The sequence below is a fragment of the Branchiostoma belcheri genome, unplaced genomic scaffold (genome assembly GCF_001625305.1).
Source record: "Branchiostoma belcheri isolate BF01 breed outbred unplaced genomic scaffold, Haploidv18h27 scaffold64, whole genome shotgun sequence".
Taxonomy (NCBI): domain Eukaryota; kingdom Metazoa; phylum Chordata; class Leptocardii; order Amphioxiformes; family Branchiostomatidae; genus Branchiostoma; species Branchiostoma belcheri.
The window spans coordinates 1623137-1649116 of record NW_017804287.1 but is presented as its reverse complement, the minus strand read 5'-3'; the positions used below and the strand labels follow the sequence as shown (position 1 = coordinate 1649116).

General features: G+C 39.4%; 2 protein-coding genes across 2 annotated transcripts in view; one reads left to right on the top strand and one right to left on the bottom strand.

The window, feature by feature from the left end:
- Nucleotides 1–1959: 1959 nt before the first annotated feature.
- Nucleotides 1960–19349, top strand: LOC109483392 (germ cell-specific gene 1-like protein). Its single transcript, XM_019786398.1, has 6 exons — nt 1960–2187; nt 2697–2936; nt 15971–16018; nt 17871–18014; nt 18478–18665; nt 19146–19349. Exons 2-6 carry the CDS (start codon nt 2705–2707, stop codon nt 19347–19349), a joined length of 816 nt encoding a protein of 271 aa, XP_019641957.1. The 5' UTR covers nt 1960–2187; nt 2697–2704.
- Nucleotides 19350–22383: 3034 nt separating this feature from the next.
- The window catches only part of LOC109483410 (polycystin-1-like), a 30856-nt gene continuing 27259 nt past the window's right edge, over nt 22384–25980 (bottom strand). The window contains exons 35-38 of the mRNA XM_019786421.1: nt 25036–25193; nt 24188–24342; nt 23698–23940; nt 22384–23306 (exon numbers count right to left, since the gene is read on the bottom strand). Coding sequence (XP_019641980.1) covers nt 23220–23306; nt 23698–23940; nt 24188–24342; nt 25036–25193 — 643 coding nt within the window. The 3' untranslated portion in view covers nt 22384–23219. The remainder of the gene's footprint in view (nt 23307–23697; nt 23941–24187; nt 24343–25035; nt 25194–25980) is intronic.

Below are 25980 nucleotides of genomic sequence, written 5' to 3'. Positions count from 1 at the left end.
TATGTACCAGGCTCCATAGTGTAGATATTATTAACGATTGGATTCTTTCCCTGTACAGTGTAATGATCATTACGCGTTGACGAAACATATACATGTATATAGCGAAATGCTACTTAAAGATTGGACATCGTACCATTAATACTTTATTTTCTCTTCTTCTGAGGCATTTAAATTATTACGCCGAAACGTTGAGTTATGCTTGGTATCGCACCAAGACGAAGTCTCATGCTTCAAACCACAAAATGTTCTGTCTTCCTTTTGAGCAGTGTCCTAAATATGTCAAAATGTCTATCATACTGACGTAAAGCATTGCACCATGACAGGTTTCCGCATTAACCAGTGAATGTTACACCGCAACCCTCAGGCAGTTGGTAGGATTCATGATGGTGTGTCAGAGTTACTGATAGAACGTAGGTCATTCAGACTACCAAAAATCGCTGACACAGCAGACGCAGACCGCCACAGTCAATTTGCCCGCCAGCTTTAGTTTATTAACATGATAATTCGCACGTCTGTTACAATTTTTGCAATAGACCTAGTAAAGGTTTTGTAGTCATTGGGCCTGCGCCTAGCCAATGAAAGTGTTTAGACGAGACACGCGCGCTGTTAGTTTATATGTATACAAAATACAATGCAATGCAATGCAATAAATTTGTTGTAAGGATATTTCTATGTTCGATAATAAGACTCATTGTAATAGGAAAAGTGATAATGCTGCAGTAATAAATCACGTGCACTTGCGAATGGGTACAACAAAGGACTTGTAATGACCATTGGGTCTACATCCTTTACATCGTTAAGATTTTTTATAGCTCGTCAAGATAAAATGATACATTTTCACACACGGGGACAATTGTTCTGAATATTTTTGAACTCATTCAGAATTTTATCAGCTATACCCCCCCCCCACACACACACACACGTATGTAGGGCATTTTCAGAATACATGAGTGCATGTGAAATCCATAGCGCATTGTGAAAAGGTTAGAATTTGAAATGGTCAGACAAGTCGGTCAGCAAGATTTAGGTATCCTTGAAGTTATGTATGTTTCAGACTGCCATTTTTACATATAAAATATGTTTAACCTACTGCACTATACGAAATGGATAACAGAAAATCAAAATAAATGACAATAGGTCTAAAACAAGGTCAATAATTGTATGCTAAAATCAATTTTGATGGCAGTGAATGCATTACTGCGTGCTGTAAAATTATAAAGTTGATTCTAGCTTCTTTGCCATATGTCTAAAATCGGTCTGCTACATTGCAGGTCCATCTAGCGGTGATAAATTGCACTACAACAGTTTGGTTTGAATTTAGTGAAAAAGGCAATGATAAATGTACATCCGGCTGGTGTGCTTTACTATCTTTTCCACAGCAATGCTTCCACGAGGAAAGTTAGGCCTTGAAAAGGAAGTCTTTCTTTGATGTTCTCTGGCGTAAATTCAAAGCGTTTCCTTTTTAAATGGGCTTTTGTTGAAGACTACAGAGGAGAGTCACACATGGCTAGCATAAAGGTCACACCGGTATTCACGATGCCTATTTAATACATCTACGCCTGTCACCATTGGCTTTAATGTAGGATTTACACAGGGCACATTTAATGCACTTTAACATATCAGCGTCGAACTGAAATACAAGAGAGTACACAACGGGGGAGTAGGTTTTAATCTTACACCTGATTTGAGGATTTGTTTGGTTGCCGGCGCGCGAGTCTGCGATATCCCCCGAGGGAATCCTGCTCGATCCCGTCAGCGGATGACGAATGCTTCCCCCGGCATCACCAACGCTATCGGGCGTCCATCACCTAACGGTCGATGGTAACGAGTGTCCGCGCGTACGTTAAAAAAGCTCTAACTCCCAGACTGAATGGCATCAAAGGGTACTGCTCTTCGATAAGGGAAGATTGGGTCGCTTCTTGTTTCACATTCAACTGTGTGCGGCTGAACGAGTTCGTTGGAAGCGGCACTCCCGTTGACAGTAAAGACCGGTCACGGTATCTGGCCTCCCGCGGTGTCTAGTAGTACCGTGTGCAGAGAGTTTGCCCACTGGGAGTGCAGTAACAGCCTCCGGGTTTCCCGTCAGAGCAACTCCCGGTAAAACGCAGGCCGTCACAACACTCGTTGTACATAGCACGAGCCGCGGCTATATAAAACGCCGTGTTCACTTCATCTCCTACAGACGAGGTAAGTTCTCTTCAGCTGCAGATTCTGTGATATGCTGCAAGTATCGGTTGCTCCTTTGAGGCTCATGGTGAGTGGGTACTTCATTCGCCTTCTTAACCTGCTTTGTGGTCATACGATTCATAAATTTTTGTTTAGCTTAAGTGAAGGCAAGCAGTACAAAAAATGCAGTGTACAATCTGACGTAAGAGCTGTAAGTCAAAGCTTTTTCCAGGTTTCTTGTTACGATATTAGTGTTTTAATGGGAAGAAATTGTCGTGAACGTTGTGTATTTGGTAGCTTGTAGAGATCTTATTTTGCAAACGTCACTACTTTTAATACCTGCCTTGCTGTAAGGCATAGATTTTTGTAGGAAGTCATCCATGTTCTTGTTACCATGTTACTATTTTTTAGAGGTTAGGAATCGATGTAAACATTGTGTGTGTGGTAGCTAGATTGGATTTTGTTTCGCCATCGTCACTACTCTTGGAGATCAGTCTTTGCTTTCCGTGACTTGCTTGCGTGACTTGCAGCCGGCACGATGGGTGCGTATTTCCACCTGATCCGGCTGGCGTCGGTCCTGTTCGTGGCCACCATCGCGCTGTCCTGCACGGCGTTCGTCACGTCACACTGGACGGTCGGGCTCCACAGGCACACCCGGGAACAGGCCGCCAGTAACGAAACCACCAAGGCACCCAAGGAAGTCGCCTACTACACAACCTTCCACAGCGGCTATTGGCAGGAATGCAAGCAGATAGAGGAATTCAGTCAAGGTTTGTTACTTCTTTACACGTTCTAATGGATATGATTCACATTAGACAAATTATTGGAGAACTTTTTTAATGATTTTTTTTATATTTAATAATTCAATAGGTTAGATTTATCAAGTTTGCTATCATAAACCTGTCCAGTATACTTTTTGCAGTATCTTTCTTTAATTCATAGTTCAGTGTACGTTTACAAATAGGCTTTTGAGTTGACTCACTACTGTATAATAAGTTAATTCTTCACTAAACCATCGGTTCTTCACCCTTTTACATTTAACTCAAAGAGAAAAGCGTTCTTACAGAATCCCCTTTCAACTGTAGTTCTCATAAGACGCTGCGGTAATTCTATACACTCTCGTATATCTCCAAACTAAGTTAAGGGGCACTCTCATCAAATTCTCGTTGTCATTGTTTTTCACCCATTTCCTTGATAATCATTTCCGGTTTCCCATCTTTTACAATAATTAACGAGTGCCTAGACAATTTATAATTGGTCGCACAGGGCCAGATCATTTGCTCATATATCAATTGATTATAGCCGAAAAACATATGCCGATGATGATTTCCATTGGGGAATGGAACTATTCCTACATTTCCTAACATTCATTGTTTGCAACATGGTAGAAACTGAATCATACATAATCCATATGCCAAAACAATTGTATTCCATGTATAACAGTAAATTTATTTCATTCACAACTATTTGCTTAAGCCCCGACGTTTCGCGATGACCGTCTGTCATCTCCATCGGGGCTAATATGACTGGTTTACTGTGCACTGGCGCTAGGTGTTACATCATGTTATTCCAGGTAGTACTAACTTGCAACGTGGGTTAAAGTAGGGTGAAATTTCATATATTTCAAAGTATTTGGAAACACACAATGTTATTTTGAAGTGCCTCCCCAAGAGTCAGTAACTGTATTTTGTATCAAGTTGCCCCTAGGTGTGATGTGAGATAAATCACCTGGACCGGCAGATTCCCATATGTCCTCTAAATGACATGTAATTTCACTCATGATTAATGAACTAAAGTATGGCGTGGTCACTGCTAGTTACCAAACTCTTCAAATGGTCTTCTAGCATTTCATCAACCGTAACTTTACAACTTGTTATTGCGTATTGATTGAGTTATCGGGTACAAGAAAATGTACAAGCATACAAGACTGGTTAACCAGTTATTTTATTTCACGACTTGATTCACTTTGGCATAAAATATGCACTCATGTAGACAGATACGTTTAATGCTTAACACCAATTCGTCATAAGGGTGCTTTCTGAAGTGAAGACTGAAACTTGTACACAGAGAGGTAAGATAAATTCGCTGTAGCAAAGAATATGAATAATTCAATATTAGAAAAGTATGCTTGAACATGTGTATTGATTTTTGCGTTTGACAAATCGTAAAGAGAAAATATAATGTATCAAATTACCACACTTTTGACCTTCTAACGTCATTTACAAAATTCGAGTTAACTAAAATGGCATATATTTAGATGGCTATTATGTTACAGCTACATGAATATAAACTATATGGTTTAGAAATTTTGTATTTGCATTGGGCCGTAGCGTGGCGTGAAATTGAAGGCATTAAAATGATGCATTGCCACATGGGGCTATAAATTTTATATCATGTTAGTATAATTTCCACTTATTAACCCATCTGCCGTTTGCAATACAAAGATTAATATTTTTAGCAATCGTATGACGTTTGCACGTAGCCCATCTATGATAAATGAGTTTCATGAAATAATATTTTACAATGTTGACCAATGCGATCGAAATTCGGGGGGCGGGAGGGAAATAAAAGCAATGAAAATGCAAAACAAGAAAAAAAATCTTCTCAACTTTGTTCTTGAGCGCTCTTCAAAGAGGGCAATGTCGGTCAATGTGGTGAGATACCAACAAAGGTACAAGCCATGTGCTACCTTAATCTGTTTTGGAGAGAAATGATAAAAAAGAGATGGGATCTAGAAGCATTTGATAAATGGATGTGGATCAAGTAGGGCATAAAAGGATTGTACATCCGCTGTAGCAGATGAATCTACATCAGCCTGGTCATTAGGAGGCGGCATAAGTAGATTTCTGGGACGAATATTCAACGAAGAAAATCCCTGCTGGTCATAAAACCTTAAGCTTAGCGGTATGTTAAAACCACTGGCTCCAAAACGTACGGTTCAATCTCTGTTAAAATCTAAACATAGAAGAAACCAAATGGACATTTTACAGTAGTTTACATTACGTTTTTTCACAATTACAGCTAGGCAAATATACAGAATGTTGTATATCAATATGGCGCCATTCAGAATAGAGAGACGAATATGATAAAGTGTAATGACCATTGTACACTACAGGACTATTTTGTAACTGCTTGAAGCGAGATGCTAGCACATTATTTCGAGCTATACAACGGGTGCTAGCTAACTGTATCTATAAAAACAGTATCTACATTTGCACTTTGCGAGAAACACCCATTCCCTCTTAATCATTGATGTATCGAAGTCCAACGTGTAGAAATCGTATTGCATTGAATTAACTCCACACGTTTCGCTGGCCTGGTACAAGATTAAATTGAACCACTAGTATCAGTGCATGTAATGTCAAGGTGAGTGTACAATTGACATACTAGTAAGGCATTCGCATATATATAAGCACGATAGAAACGAGCATTTGCACTGGTTTATGATAGGTTTATTGCAAATAAATGCCCGAGGGATAATTGCAATGACATAATAACATACAATAACGATGAACACTAGAATTAACACTAAAACAATACTACTAAATGTACTAATGATATCTCTAATATGGTTATTGTTAGGTTTATTTCTCTTCAGTGTGCAGTCTTTTCAGTCTGAGTGGAGTAAGAAATGTCCGACAATTTGAAAAATATATGAATTTGGAGATGTTAATCGAAGTGCAGTTTTTTGTAGACCGTAAAAGTAAATAAAGCTAGGGAACATGTTGGTGACTATTTCAAGTAGCTTATCTCTTTCTTTTAATATAATGTAGGCAGTGTGTCAACATTCTCACAAGGGCAGATGCCGACTCAAAGAAATCTCCTTTTCGATGCAAAAGCTTCACACGCCCACCGCTATGGGCGACATCAAAGGAAGTGAGTAACACGTGAAGAATCGCTTGATCAACGAATCGCTTAAACCGACTGTGAAGGTCAGGCCGTGATGTGGGTGTTTTCTCACCGCTGGGCAGCTTAATGCACGCCAATTGAATTTGGGGGAAACCCTAACCATGACGGTCGTTTGTCAGCTGGCTGTGTCAAGCATCGTGCCCTTGTCTGCCGGTACCGCGGTAATTCTGGGTCAAACGGGCAGAAGTTAATATGATATAATAATATAAATTGCACCCCGCGCAGCTTCTTTTATATATGAACGTTTTCTATTCGGCGTATGTTTAATAGTCTCCATCAGACTCTTATATAGGCTGAATAAATAGTAGAAAATAGGTTTAAAAGGAATGTAACTGGCCAGGGGAGTCAGCTGGTCACAGAGGGGCAAATTTGCCTGCAAGTGCCTAACTCCCCTGGCCAGTTACATTCCTAATAGGCCGATTTCTACTATTTATATTCAGTCTGAAAAGGAGTCTGGCGGAGACTAGCGTATGTAACCCACACTCTACCAATACTAATGCAGTATGTGATTGTATGTGGCCTAGACATTCTATGTTCTCAACTTCCTAAAGTCGATATTGCCAAAGGCAAAGGTGTTCCTTACGTAGTAAACGTAAGGCTTAAAAGCTCTGCTAATGTAATGTATAATGTCTGTACGTCCTTTTAGCTCGACGCTCCGTGTAGGTAATTCCAGAATTGAGCAATGTGCTCTAGTGCAGATCGACGAACAGCAAATGGTTGTAGGAAGTTACGTGGAAAGATTGTAAAGGGGGTTAGGATGGATGGGGAAGAGTTTGAATTTATTACCGGGTATACCCATGGAGAGATGATATGGAAGGGAAACTAGTTTTTTCTTGTGAATTACACATGCCTAACAGAAAATAAAACGTTCCCCAAAATAAATACAGTCATGAGATGCTTCTAGATGCATTGTCGGTTGAGTGTAAGGAAAGGTATTATTAACGTTACCATACAAAATCCCCCACAGTCTATTGATAATTTGCTGGACATTGTTGTGTCACGAAAGTTATATACTGATATGTTTGCCAGTCAAAAATGTCCTATAGGTTACTTGTGATTCTAAAAACTGCTTCACTAGAACTTTCTAATATACCACATGCTTAAGCATGGTCAAAGCAACAAGAAACAACTGAAAGTTAACGTCCTTGGCTCGGATATGTAGTTAGTCGTACGTATGGGCATTAGTGAACGTCTTATACTACGTGGTCGGTCATATATAACATAATAACATCACAAGTTTGAGCTCTCATGCAAATATCGGCTTACCCCGTATGATTTGCACTAGTCAGCATTAGGTTTTTTGCTTGACTGAACGCTACTCGTGTAAGATGATATTGTCATCAACGTGTCAATTTGGCGCCACCATTAGCAAGAGATCATCCATTTAGACTGAAACTAGTCTCCCATTGGGAATTCCACAAAACCGCATCTGGTGACCGTTATAGACCAGCGAGCATCTAAATTGATCTTTTAAAACCGTGACTGTACTACTAAATGGACGACTAAAGGGTTCAACAGACTCATTCTATTGCTAAGACGACATTTATTATTGAGTTTTCATTATGGTGATCGTGTTAAGGTGAAGGTATTAATTGTTTTATACAGCATTCCTTGTATTTGAAGTTTGGGCAGGGGATTAATGATATGAAGTATGTAGCTATAAAGCCAGAAATGCTTCAGTAGAACTTATAGTACATAATAAAGGTCTTGCCAACTCCATATGTCGATGGTTAGTACTCAAAACTTCTTGATAGAATCAAGAAAGGTTGAATAATAAAGAACCTTACTGTTGATGGCGATAAAGCTCAGCTATACTCGACATTTACCAATACTTTTTAGTGCATAGGCAACTTTCGTTACAAAGGCTTCATGTGGTATTTAGAGTTTTGATGTACAAAAAAGACAATTCATGGCAATTTGTTAACTAGAATCTTGTAAACAAAGCACGTGTACAATTCCATAGTTTCTCAGGCAGACATAATGCAATTACTTGCTTGGTTCTTGCGTGAAACGAACATGACAGTATTTAGGTGACCGGAATACGGTATACTATAAAACATTCTTCCCTTCAGTAAACCTAGATTACAGAACTATGTGTGCAGAAAGCACGTACATGTACATCTGGTCAGATGAGTAACCTGGTCAATTTTGCCTGAAGACAATTTTGCACTTATCTTTAGCAAACTTACTTTACTTAGGCCCTTCCCCCTGCCAAGGTATAGGCCACCGATGATGTTCTTCCACTGTACACTGTACTCGTCTCTGGGCCTTCTTCCTCAGACTTCCTAACTTTATCAAAGCTAATGGTTAATATATTTTCTGCATCCGTGACTATACTGTTCACTTTGAAACGATCCAAGTTTTCTTGATTCAACGAGGAAAATGTATACATCCATAGTTTGTCAATATTGACCAATGTTTTCTGTAGACAAGTTTGCTATTTCAATTTCAGGGTACCTGAATTATGTTAATTTTTTGCAACCATTACCCAAAATTACAAAAATATCGTGCTGAAGTTGTAAAACATCCTATTACAACCAATACTGTACACGGAACTGTTAATACCTGTACATATTACATAAATGTGAAAGACTTAGCATTAACGGGTTGCCTCATTGTCCAAATGAATGGCATGATGAATGAATGAATTACTTTATCTTTTGTGCAAACTGTTGCTATTATGGTATCTGAGTTATTTAAGTAATTTGGTACTTTATCTTAGTAATTCAATGTCTGATATGTTTTCTAGACTGCCCCCCTGGCTCAACTATTTTCTTTGCTTAAAGGGAAACACGTAAAGCCAAACGGATCACTTCAAAAAGTTGAGCTGAAGAAGTGTGGGCGGTGGAGTGGGTGTGGTAAATTCAGATAAACTGACGACAGAGCCTTTTTGACACGTAGTAAGTAGTAGTAATGGACTATCGCATCAGCCGCTGGGACAGGTCTCCAAGTGCCGTAGAATTAAGTCATCTATCAGACGCCTGCTACACACCGAGCCATTAGTTTTAGTGTCAGCATTATTGACAAGTCTTGGATCCATTTGTGCCTGTCCAACATCACGCCATCAGCATCAGTCATGTATGAAGTCACCGTAACAGTATTGATGAGTAATTTATCGTTTTGTGTTTGGATTCATCGGTTCGCCCTGTTTTTTTCTGTCCTCTGATTTGCTTGAAGGTGCATACGGTTTTTCGTTAATACGAAAGCATTGCTCTTAAATGGCCCTATGCCTAATTGGCATTGAATAAAATTGGAAAGCCAAGAAGCCAGACAGAAAGAAAGAGGGAGGGAGGAAGGGAGACGTAGAGGATGTAGGAAAAGAGACGTGCAGAAAGCAACAAACACACACGCACGCACGCGCTCACACAGACACACAGACACAGAGAGAGAGAGAGAGAGAGAGAGAGTCTCGTGTTTATCTCTTTCTTTGGATAAAGTTGTCTGAACCGCTATATTACCTTTTAACTATACCTTTTGGCTCTACGTGTTGAAAACACCCCAGGGACACATTTACCACATCGCCAGTGGCGCATTTAACACTCAAAAGTTACACAAAGATAGCAGAACCAGATAGACTTGAAACTCTCCTGGGACTTGCATAAGTAGTCGAGGGATATATCTTTTTATATCTAATCCATAAGTCATTGTACGAATATTCAATCTGCCTAATCTTGGATTTACTTTGATATAGAATAGAGACGGAGCTTATAGGCTAATGCAATTTGACGAAATTGATCGGGTTAGTCATACTGCGTGAAAGCAAGCGAATGTCAATCATGCAGCATTAGCTTATCATAAAATGTCTTGACATACAGCCAAGACTGCAATGACGAATACGGCGCCCTTGGTACTAAAAACGCCACCGCTGTACTTACATTGATATGGCGTCGACGATGATTTTCTCCGTCTCACTTTTACTAATTACGTCGCGCAGACAAATGATGAAGCCTAATCTATTAAAAGCAGCTAATGCCTTCTGAGAAATGTTGATTGTAACGGAGATACACAGAAAATTGCATGCGGCTTCGTACCCCGCTATCTCACGGCAGCACACGGCCCAATGGGTACCTACTCTAGACGTAATGACAATGCGAACATCGCAAGTTAAGTGTGTAATGCTATCAGCGGCTGCTCTTACTGCACTCATGGCGTTAGTCGAAAAAAGACAGTCAAATAATTTACAGTGCTGTTTTGACCAGTGTCGATAGAACCTTGCAAGAAAAAAAAAGATGGCCAATATAAAAAAAAAAACAAAGCTATAGTTGCAACTGCTAAAATTACGTTAGGACTTGCCAACATAAACGATGATGTGGTTAAATGTGATAAGCACTGCGTAGAGAGGGATTTACAAGACACCATTTGTCAGACATAGACAATAGACCAGTATATTGTGAAGACATTCTGATGCAGGATTTTATGTACAAGATGACAAAGCGAAAATAGACAGTTCTGTAATCGGAAGCAGTACTCGTCCCTATTTGTCCCCGATCTTTTACTCTAAGTAAATTTTGTTTATTGAACGTATAGAGAAGACGTTTAGAGTCGCCGTAATGAAGGAGAAATTAAGACACTCAAGGGAAATATCCCGCAGACACCAGCTAATGCGCCTCTTTAGCTAGTTTACAATCTATCGTGAACTGTCATGAAGAATTACAGTGGTTTGCTAACACGTCCTTCTGATTACATCAATAAGACACAAGCCACAATGTTAAGTTGAATACAGTTGAAAATTTGACATTTATCGGGTATTTAAGCAAAGTACTGATCACATATCTTAGAAGTGAAGCTTTCATCGTTTGATTTATCAACATGCATAGTTCTAAGAACCACGCCCGTTTTAGATGAAAAAATGACATGATATGTGGCAGGGTTTTATTGCTCAAAATACCATAAGATTTATAATGGCAATAAAATTTCGATACATCAGGAGAATGCGCGTGTGCATGCGTGTGTGTGTGTGTGTGTTCAGGTGTGTAAGAAAACTTTATTCCAGTGCAAATAACTCAAGTAACGAGAATCAAAATAAAACTGAACAGATTTTGATCCTCATGGTTTTTTCTTTACTAGTAGTGTTTTTTTTATTTTGTCAAATCAAAAATATTGTGACATTCCTGAAACTCTGTCTTAGAAACAAAACCAAGGCACCAGCGGTGACTGATGAGTGAGCTATGCCGCCGTTAGCTCCACCTGCTGTAGGCACATTTTAATTATAGGTCGTCCCGGGAATCTCATCTTAGATTGTGCATATCTACAATTCGGTGCCTGGTGGATAAAATTCACGTTCATAAATCATACATACCCTTGATGACAGATAGAAAATTAAACATATTGATGCAACTCTAATCTAGCATAGATCGTGAACTTCTTTCATAATTTCATTATGACATTGACTTTCAAAGATCGATTTTTTATCTCCTATTTGTCATTCAAATCATATATTATAGTTACAGTGAATGATGTCTAGACGTATGCTTATCTTCTTTTGTATTGTTGAATCAGTCAGACTGCTTGAGGCTCTTAATAATATATAGACCGCCACAGAAAATTCAGTCTGCTAACTCTCCTGGTTTCAAATCCCCCTGGCGTAGATGTCTGAAATTTGTCATCCAGCTAAATCATGTTGTTTTCGTGTACATATATCAATGGCTGTTACGACAACATGACTCATGACCCAGCTCACATACGCTATGTACATTTCTGACATGATAGACCTCTAGCATCATCTACGTTGAGGTTAAAACAATCTGTGGCATATAGAACAATGACCTTTTCCACTTAACATTGCACGCTTTGCATAAAGTATCCGAAGAGAGCTCCCTTTTGCCCCCAGAAGCTTTCTATTCTCCCCCTACTTGTGAAGCAGTAACACCCTCTTCACACGTGCACTGTCCCTGGAAGAGTGAAGAAATCACTCATTCCCTAATGGTTATTGCTGGCCATAAGGCAGTAAGTGCTTACGGTCTCAGCAAATTGTGGTATGTCAGTGGCAAAAGCTAAGATCACAAAGGTGTCCTAGGTAAGAGTTACGCTGGCAGGAGGGATGTTAGATCCCCAAGATGCCGGCTGTCCAAGGTCTTCTGAACCAGATTCCACCGTAACAAATAGACTACACACGCGCCGTTTTCCCCGGTGGCGTATAAAGTTGATAAGCGCAGGATGTTGGGGCCATCTTCTACCTTCATTAGACAGAAACTGTAGGAGATCTTACAATTCTTAGAATATCTGCAGATACAATTTTCAAAGCAGGGCGTAAAATTTTGCTTGATGTGCAACCATCCAGAGTGAACTTTTGACCTTATAGGACTAGAAATAGAAGGAACAGTGTTTCTAAAAGGTCGATTTTTTTTTCAAACCCGTAGGAACAGACGATGTACACACGTCACAGGCGTCTGGTTGCCTGAGCCGAAAGAAGTGCTGGATTTTGTAGCACGTCTGCGTCTACGAGTGGCCATTATTTTTATCAATCATTGCTGCATGCACTTTAGCCATTACGGAGAGACTACAAACCCAGAGTTTGCACAATAAGTTCTAGCATATAATTTAAAATACTAGAATTACACATATCCTGCAGTTGAGATTGTTCAGAGAATGCATATCTGATGAACAAAAATATGTTTTTGCACTAGGATGACTTTCCTGATAACAGAGAGTAATTCCATTAGTTAAACTTGACGGACGGTTGCTTTCACTATATGTAGAATCACCGAATGAGTCGTATATTTTTAAGATATGTATAATATGCCACCATCCTTATATTCCAGATCATATCCTTACACGTATTTTTTTCGTTCTTGACATTTAACCTCAAATGTATTACGGGACAAAATGAGGTATGGGCCAGACGCTACCAAAATCGATAAAGTATTGCAACACGTTTTTGATTGAGAATATAATGGAAGTTCGTAATCCCTCAAGTCGATGGTTTTTGATCCAATAGAGCCCAAAACGTCGAATCTTTGGCTGAGATGTAATCCACTGAGGCTCATCTAGAAAATGGAAAACTCAGACATCGCAAGAGACATGTTTGATATCTTGTTCTCCGATACATGGTGTATAGATTGTGTTCGAATTCTTTGACTGAAAGACAACGTCATACTTCTCCGGAGAGATGTTGCATTTGACCACACTGCATATACTGCAATGCCTTACGGATGAAAAATATTGTAGTGTAAGGTAATATCAATGACTAATTGAGACAAATCCTCTTTTCTCTTTTTGAATCCTAACCTGTATCTGTTACAATTGCTAGAGGTATCGAGGCTTAAAAAGAACATTGTTAGATTTTTTCTTATTGCTTATAAACATACTTATTATATTATGATCAAGAAGTCTGAGATTTCATACCTAGGTTAGATTTTTAATTTTTTTGGTTTAAATCATTGGGCATATATCTATTACGTCTATGTATTTTGGCCTCGGGCTAACAGAATCGAGGCCAACTAACGGCTGGCTTCCGACGACAAGCTACTGGGACCTACTCCTCTGTGTCTGACCTTTTGTTGTTTGTGGTTAAGAAATTCCTTTATTCTCACGTTGTCCCTCAACTCTAAGAACACACAATCAAGCACGCATAGACACATATACAGAAAACATTACCTCCGTGAAGGTGGTAATAAAATAGTCTTTGACTTTTTTGTTTTAACATTTACCGACTTCGACATGTAATCTACCGAAACGAATATGTTGTCATGCTTGCTATTCATGTTGATAAAAACAAACCTGAACGCATCAAAAGGACGGTTTCGCAGTTTGATAGATCAATTATGCAATTATTAACATTATCTTAACCACCACTAAGTCATCATTGTGCCTGTAACCACTATGATTACGTTCGGTTTATGTAATTTTGACGCCGACAGAAATTGGGGGCAACGTAATTACATAATTATATTTCAAAATTACAGTTACATCTTATCTTCATGGATTGATGTATTGTCTGAATAATTAATGAGTCATTGAAAAATTGAACCAAGTCTCTCAAACGTTATCATTATAACTTGAAGTGTATAATTTTTCAATGTCATCCATTATCAGAAGGTGCAAAATGTAAGATGTTAACCTTTCGTTATTGCATTTTTTGTGGTACTACCGGCACGGGTTATACTTTTATGGGGAAGTACTTTATTTATTGCAAAGCATCGGTACAGCGGTATTAGATTCTAATTGTTACTCAATTACAGCATCTGCTTGTACTCTTGCAGCGGCAGGCCGACTGTCAATCAATGCGAATGTATTTAGCTGATAACTCCCCCCTCCCCAACCGTAGGAAGACGGTTACTAGTAATATTTCTCAAAGAAAAATACCAGTAATGTCTCGAAGGAAGATTTCCTACCAATGCAAATAGCTGTCATAAATCGTTTAATTGTTACACAAAAGGACATCTTTGTACTACAGTTCAGCAGGTAAATGATCTAGAGACTGCCCATGGCACAGGGCATGGCCCCCGGCTGTGGTGTTGGTGATTTGAACTGAATTCTATTCAGCCATACATTGATGTACAGGTAACATCTGAATCTGCGTCATCACTTCCTGCCCCCAGGTCGATTCCATCTTTGTTGATGACATTCTTAATGTGCTAATGCATTAGAGATGAAGAAGTCTGAGCTTGGCATCACGACGTTACAAAAAAAGACAGGAAACTGCAACCCATGGGATTGGTTTAGACAGGATAATACAAACTATGACGGCATGATATCTATAATAGCTCTACAGTGACCGTCTTATCGTCTTAAAGAAATAGTTCTTCAATAAGTGCTGTGAATGATGGGCTAAGAAAAGTTGTCATGGTTCATCTGGTTTGGTTTTTGGAAGTTGTTAATGCATTCCCTATGGAACATTCAATCATCCACGTCATATGAGATTGCCACGAGGAGCACACGCCGCAGGAGTATTGAGTGCGGTGACCCATCCGTTCTGCCTCGGTACCTGGCGGACAAATGTCTTCATTTACTTCAGCTAACATGCTGCATTCGTCTTTCCCAGTCCCCAAACCGCACAAGACGAATGCTAACCCTCCAAGGCGCGGAGATCCTCGGGGGTGATACGCCTAATCGCCCGCCAGCACACGGCGTCTCATCGTCACCAGGGTGGCACTGACGTATCGCTCTGCCCATTAAACTGGTCGCGGTCTTTTCGCCGTATTTCCACAGCAGCTTCTCCTCACGCGACCTTCACTATACGTCTTCTGCTCTTCTGAAGCTAGAGAAGAAGTTAACAATGCACTTGAGAGCGCCCCTCAGTTTATAAAAGTATAACTTCACAACATTTTAGCAATGCTGCACGTGAACTACATTATGCCAATTATCATAATGAAATACATTGCAGTATAAAAATGTATATGTATGATTTATTTTATTACTGTTTAATCCACGTTCTAGTGAATCTACGTCTAGAACAATGATCATGCGACAGATGAGAATTATTATCAGACGTTAAATGTCATTGAATACGATGTACAAACCATAACGATTTGAATGAAACGAAACTAATGAAACTAATTTGAATTGATAAACATGGCTCATATAAATTTTTCATCAAACTGTATCTCGACAGAGTTGTACTAATCTTCAATTCTCTTGATATTAATCAATCAATATCAGGCCCATTTTGACTTCATACCAGATATTTTATGTGCATTAATTTTTCTGTCGACAACACATGGTGATGGCACAATCAAGTTTTCTCAACTTTTTCTCCACCAACACAGAGGACAAAACAATACTCATTTTCACCTGAGTTAATTGAGGAAAGTCGTGTAAAGTGCCTTTTCTAATGGCAACAGATCAGTGGCATGGCAGGGTTCGAACCCATGGACCTACTGGTTCACGATCACTCTACCATTACGCCACACGACCCCACTTTGTGCATTAACAATTCCTGTTCTTTCTTCTGCAGCCGAAAATTGCACCCTGATACTGGCGATGATCCCAGACGGAGAGAGAAGTAAGTACACGATCAGTCCAGCGTGCTGGCAGCCAATATATCTACTGGCAATCACAATTTATGTGTATTAGTTGGTGTTACGCAGGTATTGATTCGAGTTCTCTTCGTGATTACATGTCCGTGTAAATTCCGTTATCTCCGTCAGTTCAAACGTACGCTTCGGTAGCATGGACATAGTTGTCGTGACCGTTAGGTCAATGTTCGATCTTCTGAGGGTCCTCTCGCAATTTAATTACAAGATATCGACGCCCTACCCAAGGTCAAGGAATAAAGATGTACATTTAGATAAACTTGACAAACTTTTTGACCAAACGACTTCCCAGATATAAGGAGCCGCAGTGGCGAAATGAGGTCTAAAAATAAATACAACTGATGCTTGAACGTAAAAAAGAGAGTTGAACCTGTTGGATTGACCACAAAAGTATCAAATTTAGCTCAATAGCGCTTATCCAGTAATGATTGCGTGGAAACCAATGTTTTATGATGTAATCTTGTTAAAGGAAAAGCACGGAGACGAAAATTAAAAAAAAGTAACATGACAATTTAGTAGCTAGACAAAGTGCTGTCCATTTAGTGGATCGACTGTTCTCCATACCAAGTTTTTGGATTTTAAAACCACGTATTGTGATCGACTTTATTTACTCAAAGTTTCATTCGAACTTCAGTATCGTCATAATTATGAGTTGAAATGTGCAAAACATCCTTTACATTATCAAAAATCTGTTTCAGGAACAATCACTCATAACGAGTAATGACATGGTACAATTATTGAAAGGTGCTACCGAACGATTTGGAAATTACCAAGTTGGTCCCGTTAATTAGAATTACAGACCATTAGTCAAACGTGTTGCTACAATGATGAAGAATTCCCTTGATGTTTAGTTTGACTCAAATAAAAGCCTACCATGCAACACAAAGAACACGGAGCCGAGCACATATACAATACACCCAGACAACACCGCTAGATGCATGCTGAGCGTCTATTGCAGCAATTTGGACCTGTGCCTACATGTTTCTCAGATATATTCTCTCCGGAAATACCAAAGTTCGGTTAAGTGTGGCTCCGGGGGTGCTTTTAGTCACACTGGCAGGAAGAGGCAAAATTTTGCAGGGTAATTTTGTTTGGTTTGTTCGCAATTTAAAAGACAGAAATTACTGAGGCATCAAGAAGTCTTCCGGTGTGATTATACTCTTTTAAGGTGCGAGCTGATAGTCACGTCACAGCAGTCAATATAGCGACTTGAGAAGGTAATGAGTGACTCGCTGTCCCTCGAGGGATTGCAAAACTTGCCGCGGAGGAAGATTTTCTGTTGAGATATCCTTACCAAGGACACCGAGGCGCTAAAGGCAACAAAGAAAACTTGAGCTTTGCACTTAAATGAAATAGCTTGGGTCTTTTAATATCCCTCAAGCAACCTTCTCCTGAATTGGAAACTAAAGAAAGAAATATGGGTTTATCATTGACAAAACCAGGCAATGATTGTAGGCGCTGGTATAAAGAACAAACAAAAGCAACTAAAAGCTCTCAAGTGTTGAAGAATCAGGGCAAAGTGCTATCCTATAAAAGTGCAATGTTAATTGGCTCTTGGCTATTTTTGTGATTGGCTATTAGTCACTACCAGACTAACTACGCTGGGTATGCATAGGAGAATATTTGCTAGGGGAGTTTGGCAGCCTTGGCGTTTGATTGGAGGTGAAGAAAGAACCTTCTGCGGTCTGACTCTGGCCAATTGTACCCGAATGCTACGATCCATATTCCCGTAGAAAGGCCTGGTGGAGGCTAACTAGCTATGAGCAGACTACTAAGGATTATGCAAGAAGAAATGTCACAGATATTTTTTATGGTATGCAGACGAAATGTACATGTCTATTGGCCTGGAACTGCTGTCCATCTTGTTACTGATGCTCGGAACCGTATTCAACATGGCGGCCTGCTGTCGACCGGGGACGTCTCCCAAGGTTACAGCCATTACAGCCGTGCTGGCTGTCCTTGCTGGTAAGTGCTAGTTAATCCCGTAAGTACGATAGGTGGAATGGCATTGTTTATCAAAACTTCTTATTCAATTTCCAACGACCTTGCTCAGAAGCACCCTTTATTGATACCCACTATCTCACGAATATACATTCCCACGATGCCCTATTCAGTACCCATAAGGCCTTAGTCACTATCTCTTCATATTTTCTTGTTTGTAGGTGCCATATTTTGTCATTTTGTGGAGAAAAAAATCTTTATTTTCAAAAACCACATGGGGTAACCGTCCCAGGTGTTTATTTTCCCTGATACCGTAGTCATCATCAGTTTCCCGTCATGCCTTAGGCAATCTCCGCCATCTTGTATTAATGCAGGTCTCATACTATGCTATATGCTGCCTTGATTCGCATAGTACAAAATTCTGGTGCTTTAATTTGTATGTAACACCTTTTAAAAAAATGCTGTATCTATTTGTTTCTACGTGTAGGTTTGACTGGAATGTTGAGCCGCATGATGTTCATCACAATATTCCGGTTCTCGATTGAGATTGGCCCGGAAGATCAGAAGCCCTACAGCTGGACCTACGGCTGGTCGTTCATGGTGGCGTGGGGAGGGTTTCTGTGCTGCATGGTGACAGCCATCTCCGTGCTACACGCTTACACTATTGCGGTGCTGGTAAGTCATCAGATTTGTTTTCAACCTGGATCTTAAATATCTTAATAGTGACGAGTCCAAGTCTGTTAGCAATTACTTAGACATAATTCTATTTTTATTTTGAACTTGCCTAATTATAAAGCCTTCTCCGGCGTATTAGAAAAACAACCAGCTTCCTTATTTTAGCATAATAGTCCGTACTAAAATCTGCAAATATATTAAAGGTATTCCAACGTACAAGCAGTAGTCTTGTTAATGTTTATATAATATTCATATTGTTGAAATAACTCAATATTAAAGTGCGTTCAGATCAAGTCTGTTTATACAGTCAAACTACTTGATTTTACCGAAGCCCTTGTATAGCGTATACCTATAGAATCCTTAACCTAAAATATACTTTTAGACGTCGGAACATCTCGGTAACAATAAGCAGAGAAGATAAACTGTATATTAAAAAACATGATTAGTCTGTTGCCTTGACACTTATTCATTCCTATGTAGGAAAAGCAGGAGCGGTGGGCTATTGAGCAATGGTTGCAGCAGTCAGCCCCCCTGGTGCGACCGGAGCCCCCTCCACCAGTCAGCATCCCCCACACCCCCGCGCGTACCCCCGCCACAAGGACTCCCGTCAAGAGGCTAGACTGGAACAGGGTTCCCGAGAACATGATCATGGGCTACCCCTACTGTCAACAGACGGCCATATAATGGAAACATTTTGGAGAAAAGTGCACTCACATGGGACCAAACTACATGTATATCTATCTGTTGTTAACATTAGCTACAAAACTGAAGTATTCGTGCGAGATACCTTAGACATTTTACATGACTTATACTACAAGAAACAATTTGTAACTTCGACGGTCATGACTTGTTGTTATATGTAGAATACACAGTCATGCACCTGCATTACAAGAAAAAAATCTTAAGCTTGTCTTCATGTCTAAACTCTCGATTCTTGTAAAATGTACATGTTGATTAGTACAGTCTGAACAAGGTAGAAAAAAAAAACAAGACGTTTAGAAAACCTACAAAAAGCTACGATTTCTGGGGCAAAATTTTATAGGTACGATCCTTTACATCACTGTCTATAAAAGTCAACAGTTTCCTTTCGTAGTAAATGGACGTTCACCCATGGTAGTATACACGGCAACATATAGGGAGTACAACGAAAGCAATGTATGAACACAAGACGAGAGAGACACACGTATAAAAGAACACGCCTTAAATATACCTTAGCAAAGTAGAAAAATTAACTTAAGCTTTGGAGACAAAGGAAGAGGTTGTAAGGAAATAACGCTTTGTATATATTCACTTAGGATTTACATGCATATTTGGATATCAAGGTGCCTAGTCTTCTATCGTAAGCAGCATTTAGTTATTATCACATTTGTACATCTAGAAAGATTGATAAATTACATCTACTCACGCCAGGGCGAACGCATATTCATTTAATAGGCGTACTGGGCTCTTTAACGTACTCAAGGTGAATGTGTATCCTCAAACACGACTTCTCTGGTTTTATACTCGTTTCGAGAAGACGTCTGTAACAAAGCTAGGTACTTTTTTTACATAAGCCGACTAAGGAATTAGGTGTAAGCATCAGTAGCCGTCTTAGATATTCTAAAGAATCTAACATAACAAGCTCGCAAACGTACATCCTTGCTTCCTTTGCTTTATTGATCGTGTGACCTTTGTGAGATAATGTCTAGATTACTGCCGACAAGTTAAGGAATTACTGCATGAGAACAGACGAAAAAGACAGAAGATGTAAGGATAATAAGGTACTCTCAAATCGATAGTCAGTTTGCTTTGAATCATGTTCGTGGCATTTATGGTTTACACCAGAGCTTATGAAGGCAAAATCACGAGGAGAACACATTAATAAGTCAGCTTGCTGTGTCAGTTCTTTTTGTTAGCTTTAAGCATATTGTTTTTTTTTATTTAGAGCCTAAAACGTGTCAATAGTATCGTAAAGCTATCAGACATTTGGTAACAACTGAAATTTGCACGTTTTGCAACAAGGTAGTTGTGCAACCTAGCAATTAGGCATCTGACGAAATATTTTTGGAAAGTCTTTTTGGAATTAAGGGCATTTCTCAGCTTTTATGACTATTACTGCTTTGTCCTTTAGCGCGACACTAGATACATGTATAAGCAAAAGTGCTGTTCCCAACTTTGGAGACAGAGGGCAAGAAAGGGTTATGACAATACAAAACACCAGTTCGTCAAAACTGTCTTCATTTACTTGACATATTACCCTAAAAAGCTTTTCCAATCAATTCAAACCAATTATTTTCTGCTCGTCTATCTTTACCCCTCCACACCTTGTTGTACTGCAAAGTGCTCACTCTACAAGCCTATCAACCAGGGCTAACTGTTTTACTCACGAATAGGCATAGCTAGCAAATAGTGTTCTACCTGAGTGGATATACCTATTAAAGGATTAAGAGGATTACAGGTAGAGGACACGACGTTTCGTTTAAGTGATGATGTTGTCATCCTGTCCCTAAGAGATGGTTAGTAAGATATACGAGCGTGCGGATAAGGTGAATGACGATTGTGTGAATGAAGTTGATCCAATGTTGAAGCCAACGGAATCCATATGCGAACTTCTGCTAGAATACCACAATGCAGGTATATAGTACTTGCTGCCTCTTTATGATAACACTTTATAGATAAAGAAAGAAAGACCAACAATTATACACAATACCACGTGTGAAACTAGAAAGAATTCATTTAGAATAATGCAAAACAGAGTTTACATAGAATCATTAAAAACATATTTTTTGTTACAACGCAATCAAGCAGCTCAATGAAGAGTTAATATCACCGGAAGTCCACTCAGCAATTAATCCGTGTTTGAAATGTAATCAATCACATATACCTTATCAGTTAACAAGCGAAACAAGATTATTAAAATTGCATTAATAATTGCATGTAGACATTTAATATCGATTTTCCCTAATAAATCATGGACACAACAAGGTATGCAAGCTTGAAATCGAGTGATTAAGGCCTTTTTAGTCTCTGCTGTAGAAATTTGTGAGCGGGTTTGTCAGGACGATGTGCTGCTTTAGTCTAAGTATTAGTTTGCTCCACTGTCGTCGGAAGTCAATCCGCTTAAGTGTAGTAAATTATAAACCTTTGTTGTTTATGATCATACGACGTACATGAATGAAGCTATGGTAAACCGTACAGACTAAAGCAAGACAGAAGCAGCCTCAGAGAATCAGTTTTCCTTTCTCCAAAACTTTACGGTCATCTTTAAGGGCGCTCCCTGCAAGCGTGATGCATTAGAATCAGATTCTGGGTTGGCACTACGAAGTGAGGCTGAAAGTTGGTGATCTTAAGTGTGGGCTAGGAGTGCCATCCTATCTCTGAAATCTGACAGGGCGTTGAACAATAGTTTAGCTGGAAGTTACTTTTGTTGCAAAATGTCAAAAGTTTTTTTTCCACTTAAAAGCCTTGTCACATTTCTATAGACCATAGCCATTTCTTGTTATATGAGATGCAAACATAGTTGAAGGAAGCGCTCGAAACTAGAGATTAGATAGAAATTCACTCAAAATTAGATAGAAATTCTGCTAGTATTCAACACTGTTACCTGCCAAGGATAAATCTACATCGCTGTTAGTTTTTTGAAATAAAAAGTAAACCAACATTAAAACAATACTTAGAGACGTTTCATTGAGGCAGACGCTGTAAAAGATTATATGGAATGCTTAATTTGTAAGGTGTGCAAATATTTTATTCGATTTTCCTTGACTATGGTCAATACATTGGTGATACAGCAGCTTCGGCAAGGTTTAAACTACACAATCTTCGGTACTCACCATTCCACATATTGCACTTTGTGGACAATATACACTATCGTTACACAAGTGTTTTTGTTTTCTTTAGAGATGTCTATTAAAACTACAAAGGGGACAATGTCGTGTCGATGCATTAAATGTTCATTTTAATATGAATTGCACATGTAAACCAGTTCTTTGTAATGATTTTACGTCACTTAGGCATTTGTGACAAAGACAATGAGTTTGGTATATAGACAGTTTTAGCTAAAACGTTTCACAGCATAATTCAATTGAATTAGATCAATTATTTTTTTGGGGGGAGGGGCCTTTATATAATGACATTATCAGAAATGTATGTACAGCTTGTTTCAACAATGGCTGCCAAATTGCCTCTTGCTATGATGTATATAGTAGAGCTTTGTACAAAAATAACAGAACATCTATAGGATATATATACTATGTATCATACACTTATATCTGTGAAGTTGTGCCATATACAATTTTGTCACTGCTATATTTAGATATCACTGTGGCGTTATTATTATCAACTATATATTGTGTAATGAAACAATTACGTACATGCGTCAGACCATATGATACGATCCTGCCTTTCTACAAATATAGAACTTTTTTGTTGATGCATTACATTGTGGCATAATACAATACACGATAATTTGAAGTAGACTTGGGTTATACATGACGTGCTGTATGTTGTACTTATGTACTATATGTACTATATATATATATATATGCTTTAGCATTGCCATGTGATTAAGTTTTACTAATAGTACTTGGAAAACAGGCTGACTTCCTCATCCTCGTCCATGTCCTCTTCTTCTATTTCGACTTCTTCAGGCGCTGCCGGAGGCTGAAAAAAGCAGACGTGAGTGACATGTAAAGAAAACATCGTACAGTATAGTATCATGTGTCCTTCGTTTTAGTCATGTTAAAAATTAACTTCATTATGCGTACTGAATTCCTATTGGTTGTGCATAATCTATGATGAATGGGCAAGGTAAACTTGGTATAATTATAAAACAGTGATCTATTTGTCATGAAAATCAACTACATTATGTGTACATATTTCCCATTGGTTTTGCACAATCAATATGAACATGACCCGGCATGATACTCGGCATGATACGTTGATCTATTTGTCTTGCTTCCGATAGACATAATTAATGTATGGTGCCTAGCTTAGCCTAGCACTAGCATTTTCGTCAGCAGTTTCGTCATTAAAATATTGCGGGTTTTCTTACTGGTTCTTCTTCTTTCGGTTTCTTGTCCTTCTTGTCTTTCACCTCATCCGAAGCTCCCTCATCCTCACCGTCCTTGTCATCAGCCTCAGGCAGCTTCCAGTCGTATGTTCTCGTGGTGTTCTTGACCGGAGCGCCTGGAATAACCTTCGGGCCCGGTGCAGACTTGGACGGGCTGGCCTCTACAGTTGATTCCTTGTTTGGCTTCGAGAGAATGAAATCATCGTCGAGGTTCTTCTTCTTCTTCTATTCCAGGAAGAAGAAACATGATTTAATAATTCATGAAGACATGTAAAAAGAAGATTTTGACAGGTGTATGATTGTCAAGTCATAATCATGTCCATCACCATTTGAGAAGAGTTGCCTGGGGTAAATATAAATGTGCGTATTTTATGAATGTGCCATTGCTGAGACATTTACAGCCCTCTACAGATAACCTTGAAAGATAAGGTGTATTATCAACTATTTATTGCTTTATGACGTTTACACGTACTTCACGGAAGTTCTCATTCTCCCATTTGGCGATGATGTCATCGACGTCGTCGTCTTCGTAGATGCCTTCGTCCTGTTCGTCGTAGTAGTTGTCCACCATGCCTCGGTACACGAACTTGTCAGAGGCGTTCGTCACACGGAGCCCGTTAAACGGAACTGGGAAAACGGCATCATTTAACACAACATCATGAAAATCCATCTCAATCTGGTTATCCTATTCCAAAAATATCCATGCAGTTATTGTGGTACATCACTAGGTGAACCAAATACACCACTCGCTCTTGAAGTCATCATCTGTTACCTAGTCACTATCAACAAAGCATATAAAAAAACGTAACATGCTGCAGTACCATATAAAGCTGTTAGGAGGTTCAAAATCACATCATTTTTGATTAGTCAAAAGCTAGCCATATTCCTAATATCATATCATCACTAAATTTCCATGAAAGCTTTTTCAGGTATACTATTAACATGAAAAGATATAAAAGAACACAAATATACAGCACCTAAAGCATTCTTGGCAAAGGTAGTGACTGTAACTAATTAACATAGCTTCGACACAGCAAGCTGCACTTTTTCGGCCCAGAGGTGACCTGCATGACAGCAAGCCAATCGTTCTCTCCGGCTGTATCAAGTTTGCTGTTGTAAAGTCAACAATCAACCGAGTATGAACGACGTAATCTGCCCCGCTACTAGCAATACCTTATCACCCTGACGCCCACCTCTAATTACACAGACCATAAACATGATGAAGATCATTTTATTGTAGACTGTTACTCGTACGTGTAGGCTGTAAAGACGGAAGTTCTGAGGCAGATTCTTAGCTTGACAACGCCGGTTAAAACTTACTTCCGTCTTCGAAGTTTGGTTCGGGTGGCTTGGGTCTTCCTCCTAACCCAGTGAACCTCTTAAACCTCATCCACATAAACTCCACCATCTCTTCGTCTTCCTTCGAGCCGTGCTGGCTCTCGTCCTCCATCACTGCACCGTAGGTCTCGTCTAGAATACTGGGGGGAAAGAAATCCAGCAGTGTTTGATTGCTTTGTTCAACTAGGATCCCCATCAGTGTGCAAATTCACACTATTCTTTCGGGAGTCTTGGTGATGATGTTGAACGCATGTTTCTAATGCGAGAGGGGGTTCGCCAGGCCTCCATCCGTATGATATGAGGTGAATCACCAACTTCCAGCTTTAAGTATTTGGACCATCGAAAGATGTGGTGGGTTCTTTTGCATGCTTGGAGCTCCCCCCCCCAAACAAGGGACCTCCATTTAACGCCCTATGTGAGGGACGTACCTTAAAGCTAGGTACTCATTTACACCTGAATGAAGTGCGTAAAGTGTATTTCCCTAAGTTCACAAGATCGATGGCATGGCAGGATTCGAACCCGGGCGAAAACGACTCAAGACTCCACCCACAAATAGACAAAAAGATTTGCCCTATGGTTGACATATGTTGGTCGCGTTTTTTTCCATGTGATCGCCCAGTTCTCTCCGTAAGAATTACAGCTTAAATCTCACAAGAATTGGAAAACAAATCTGTTTGAGAACGCGATGTCCAAAGGCTAATCCTAATCTTCAATCATTTCCTTCCCGATGGTACGCTACTGCAACGTTACCCGGTGTTTATGTCCTGGTGGACAGCTTCTTTGTTCTTCTGGGGTATTTAATCACTATGCAACTCAATTATCTGTGGAAACGGTACAAGCTGTTTAATGGTGACATTTCCACTCTGAGACATTTAATGAGCAGTAGATCTTGTCTTCCGTGTGCTTATGTATAGAATTTGGAAACCC